The sequence below is a fragment of the Capsicum annuum genome, chromosome 9, assembly GCF_002878395.1.
Source record: "Capsicum annuum cultivar UCD-10X-F1 chromosome 9, UCD10Xv1.1, whole genome shotgun sequence".
In the NCBI taxonomy this organism is placed as follows: Eukaryota; Viridiplantae; Streptophyta; class Magnoliopsida; order Solanales; family Solanaceae; genus Capsicum; species Capsicum annuum.
The window spans coordinates 171576585-171582212 of NC_061119.1; the positions used below are offsets into that span (position 1 = coordinate 171576585).

Below are 5628 nucleotides of genomic sequence, written 5' to 3' on the forward strand. Positions count from 1 at the left end.
TAATGTCAAGATGGTTAAAATAACAAAAAAAAATTGGCATGTAGTATAAGTGTGTCTTGATCTTCTAACATACAACTAGAAGCCTTATAAATCAAAAAATTCAGAACACACAAGCCTTATAAAGCAAAAACTCCCAGTTGCAAACTAAACAATATTCAAATACATAATTATCGTTTAGATGATAATCCTGAAGTTTTGCCTTTTTTGGCCAGGTTAAAACTAGAAGCTCATGTCAAAGGTTATGTTAGAATTTCTTGGATGTATTGGTTTAAAAAGATTTTATATAACCAAGTTGCTCTTGTTTACGTGCTTACTAAACTTGTGACTAATGTTTCCCAGGTGAGTCTTATTTCTTTTGAATGTAGACCTTTTCAATGGTTATTACAATAGTGGCATGATTTTATTTAGATTATTTTCCCTAAGCATTCACTTGGTTTTATAACTGATACAGTTCTTGTAATTACAGGCCTTTCTTGCTTTCTATGTGATAAATGCTAACAAAAATCATAACAAAAGCAAACTAAAACAAAAAAAGACCAACTAATAAGGTTATAAGATTAAACGGTAGCTGTTAAGGTTATAGGGTTAAATAGTGGACGTTAAGGTTATAACGTTAAATGGTGGCTGTTAAACTTATAAGGTTATAAGGTTAAACGGTGGCCGTTAAACTTATAAGGTTATAAGGTTAAATGGTGGATGTTAAGGTTATAAGGTTATAAGGTTAAATGGTGGCCGTTAAGGTTATAATGTTAAATGGTAGCTGTTAAGGTTATAAGGTTAAATGGTGGCCGTTAACCTTATAAGGTTATAAGGTTAAACGGTAGCCGTTATCGTTATAAGGTTATATGATGGCCGTTAAGGTTATAAGGTTAAACGGTGGCCATTAAAGTTATAAGGTTAAGGTTATAGATTTCACAAGGAAAGGGAAACATAATTCAAGGTTATAATTCATGGAACCATACCTCAAGTCTCTATTCTGAGTCGTTCCACTCAAATATTGGAAAGTCAGTCACCCAAAGTATTGAATGCCTGGACTAGATATATGAACAAAAGAAAAATGGATATTAGGAAATACAAGATTTTACTCAAGAACCTAAGTCTTCTATAGATAAGCACATATGTTAATCCAAATTTGGACATCAGATACTCACATTGTCAATTAAACCCAGTTCATGTGCAACATATGTTCTTAGATGATCCAATGTTTTATTGACTTCTGCATGGTGACCAAAAGCAAACAAGATAAGATCATCTGATACCGCGGAGAACTGATTCAACAATTTCTTTTTCTTTGCCGTATAGAAACTAGAAACCAGCGGCGGAATCCCTTCAAAGTACTATTTGTGCATCTGCTTGAAAAACTACACTATTTATTGTATTGTGAACAAATTATCACTGGTTCAGGTGATCTGCAGCGATCAACGTGGACACTAGGTATCTAAGTGGTCGCATCAGAAACAGAGAAAGGAAGAGCATAGGCCCTTTTTACAGAGAAATACTCAAGGGGTGTTGCTGAGATAGACAGAGCTGGGAGAAACAACCACCCTTTACAAAAAACCCCATCCCTCTAAGGCTCTAGTTATGATGACTGTAGTACTGGTGATGACGATCACTGGTACAATGATGAAAGAATGGGAAATGACGCTAGTAATACTGAAAATGAAAATTATGTTGGATCTACTTATATATTGACTTAGAACTCTACCGGGATAACTATGAAGTCTTCAGGATTAACATGTATGGACATAACATCAATGAAGTTCTTGCACTGAAAAATGGTTCTTGGACATACTTTTCAACTTTACTAGAGCAAGGCACAATATTTGGAGGAACTTTATAAGTTAAAGCCACAAGGCAAAGATAAAGTTGCAAGCAAAACAATAAATTCAAGTAATACACATTTCATAAATATTTATGCCAAAGTGAAAATGAGAGAAGACTAGCTAAAACTAACACACTTGCATAATCAATGATACATCCCAATTACAAATATAGACACCACCTTTAGTAGAAAAAATTATTCATCTACTATGGCTAGTCAGTAGTTAATGATGAAGGTTACCTGTACGGTCTCTTTTTTGTTTCAAATGTGTTTTAAGTTTTTGGAAGACATTAATCTCCGAGCCTTAGTTTAAGCTGAAGCAGAAGCATCTATATCATACCATTACCACCAAAATCTCCAAGAAAAAGAGGAGTCTTGTGAAGTAAAACACACTGATTTATAAGAGAAAAGTCAACCGAAGAGACCCCGTAAGTTTACATTTAAGAAACTAATCCTCCCAATTTTATGCTTTCAATGCTAATTTGGTTGAAAATACAGCCATGCAGGAGCAGGGTAGTGATAGATAGATATTTAGACAGACATAGACATACAATAAAAAATAAATATATATATATATATACACACACATACATGTGTAAAAGGAATTCAGCATGCAGTTTGACAATATAGAAACTTAAAAAGGGAGTCAAACCAAACAAGTGTCAGTGATATAGTGCTCCTAATGGCTCTCATAATGTGTTTCCTGACTAGTAAACAAAAGTTTCATCAACAATCCAAATACTTCCATTGTTGGACGTAACAGGTAATTTACTGAGTTTCGACTAGTAAAAACACACAAATCTATACTAATAACTAGAAAAAAGGAAAGAGGCCTCACATAGCTTCACAAACCAACACAAGAACAACAAGATGAACAACAAGTTGCTAGTGAATCGAAATAGGCCTCACACGGCTTCACTAGACTTTGAGTTTGTATTTTGAAAAAGAAAATGAGATGAATAACAAGGCAACAATGCTAGTGAATCGAAAGAAACCCCCACACGACTTCAATAGTGAACTCGGACATGCACAACAGTACCTGGTGGTGAGGCAAGAGAAGAAAGTAGAAGTGGGAATTGCCTGTCACCTAATATGAACCAAGTAATTAATATAAAGATGCATCTATCTCAATTCATATTTAATATCTTAAAATTCTTCTGGATCATAAATATTAATATGACCAATTAATATTAACATAGGTGTAAAACTTCAGTGCAAGCCTAAAAAGCATCAGGCTACCAACCAGCATCCGACGAAAGGTACATAGCAGCCATGGCAATATTATATTTCTCCCCAAGTTTGTACAGAGGCATGTATTCTCTGCTCTTATTGCTTATCTCCTCCGATCCACGTTTATGCATGCCAACAGTGTCATCTATGCTGCCTTGTGCAATACCATTTACCCTAATATCATAGTCTGTGCCCCACTCTAGAGCCAAATTTCTAGTGATTACATCAACAACAGCCTGTACCGAGAGATGATATAAGAGGGAATTAAAAATAACAAAATAAAAATGAACACAACCTCATCTTGAATCTAAAGTTCCAAACCTTAGCAACAGCTACATGGATTTGATACCAAGATGTAGCGTAATGCAAAGTAACACTGATGTTCAATATCAGTCCACCAGAAGTCGAACTCCTCCCAGGTCCCCCTTTCTTGATATAGTTAAGTGCTTCATGGCCCATAGTAAATGTACTAATAGAATCAATGTCTAGTATTACAAAAAACATCATGAGCATATAAAAAGAATCAGAATGTAATCTGAGATAGCCTTTTTCTCACGTTAAATTAAAGAGAGGAAAGTGACTTGCTATCCCCTTTTACTACACAAGCACTTTCCTTACTCAACCTCTTTTCCGTCCCTCCTCAAGAAACTGCCATAAGACCAAGATATCCTATTAAATGAGACAAAGAGAGAGTAATGAAAAGAACTTGTTTAGGAGCATAGTGACATTGAGGTAAAAGATGCAAAAAGTAATAGGTTGACAGAAGATACAACAATGATTCACAACGAAGATAAGGAACAAATTTCCCCTAAGGATGATATGAAACAACAATAACCCATAATTAAGGAAAGTGGAAAATTATAACTCATCCAGTAATATCCTTGAAGCAGAAATAGAGATTAGTAAAGAAGCTATCGTACCAGAATGTTCTAAGGAAAAACAACCTATAAATGATATGGAGTAGCAACAACTAGACTCTTGCAGAAACAAAATTAAGGAGGTTAACATGACTAGTCCATCCAAGGAACATGGAGATATTAATCCTTTTAAAAGTTTACTCCAACAACAGCAAGCTAAGCTGCAGGTTCAGCAGCATAGCAGCCTGTAGTTGACAACAACAATCATCAATGTGTAATAGAGATGCAGTCTGTAGTCAATAACAACATTCTAATGGGATCTGAGACCATAAATTCTGTTAGACAGTAGACTTTTTTTCTGTCATTTTCATTTTAACATCACACCCTTTGCCGTGCGGCCCTTTGCTAGACCCTACTAACATGGGATACTTTGTGCACCGGGTTTCCCTTTTATTTTCTCTTAGACCATAAATATTGGTGTCAAACTAATATTATCAAAATTGGTTTGAAGTACATTTGCTTTTATGATTATCAAAGAACAGTTAGTACGACAAAAAGTACTGGTTCGTGTTTGCCATAACCACATTAACATGAATTACTTAAAAACTAATCTTTTACAATGAAATATTAATCATTTCTTTATACTTATCTCATTGTATAAATTTTACCCCATCCAAACTTCTTTACCATGTAACCAACCTTCATTCCAATTTCTTCTTCCTTTCATTACCAAGCATTTAATTTTGACACTCATGGATGCATTATTACTACAGTAGCAGAAATCCTGAAACTTTGTTACATCAGCAGTCAAAATTTCACTTCATATGAGCTGTCTTAGTTTAAACTAACTAATGGTAACATAAAAATCATTAGCAATCAAAATTTACCAAGTCATGGTCGCATTATTACTACAGTTTTTACCAATATTCACGTAATTAAATGAACCCAACATTAAAATGTTCTCGAAGGAGAAGAAAAACTCAAAATCCCCAAAAATTAGGTCAAAGACGTTGAACACTACACTAACCTTAAAATCCCTAAATTGAAGTAGTTGAAGTGCAAATTTGACAGAAATTGAAGTGCAAATTCGGTCTAAATATTCCTTGCACCAGTAAATCAATTTTCAAAGCGGCACCAGTAAATCCTACAAAGCTCACTACCAAATCATAGTAATTGTAGTGAAGAGAAAATGAATCCCTTAATCGAGTGATTGTCATTGTAGCGATTGCAGTGAAGAGAAGTCAATTCCCCTAATTGTTGATTTTTGGTATAGCGATTGTAGCGAAGAGAAGCCAATTCCCTAATCGATTGATTGTTGTTGTAGCGATTTTAGCGAAGAGAAGCCGATTCCCAAATCGATTAATTGTCGTAGCAATCGATTGATTCCCTAATCGTAGTGTATTTTTTTTAAAGGCTTAGTAAGCTAAGAGCTAATACAGAAACTAAGAGAGAAAGGGAAGTAAGTAAAAGCTAAGAGGGAAGAGACAGTTGTCTTAGGTTTTCTTTTTTAGCGGACTTATCAAATTTTTAGTGAAAATGGAGGGAATAAAATAAGCATTGCTATAGCTTATTTTATTTATCTATGGTAACGCTTATTATCAAATGCAACAGTTATAGTGTAAAATTATAACTAATAGAACAATTATTTATGGCAGCACTTGGAACCGTCGCAATAGACCACCTATTGCAATACTTTGTTAACCGTCGCCAAAAAGTTTG

The 5628-nt window shown here is 34.5% G+C and overlaps 1 protein-coding gene across 1 annotated transcript; it reads right to left on the reverse strand.

The window, feature by feature from the left end:
• Positions 1 to 3057: 3057 nt before the first annotated feature.
• On the reverse strand, positions 3058 to 3512 carry LOC107841272 (peroxisomal 2,4-dienoyl-CoA reductase [(3E)-enoyl-CoA-producing]-like). Its single transcript, XM_016685237.1, has 2 exons — positions 3374 to 3512; positions 3058 to 3288 (listed from the first exon to the last, which is right to left on the reverse strand). Exons 1-2 carry the CDS (start codon positions 3509 to 3511, stop codon positions 3058 to 3060), a joined length of 369 nt encoding a protein of 122 aa, XP_016540723.1. The 5' UTR covers position 3512.
• Between the last annotated feature and the right edge of the window lie 2116 nt (positions 3513 to 5628).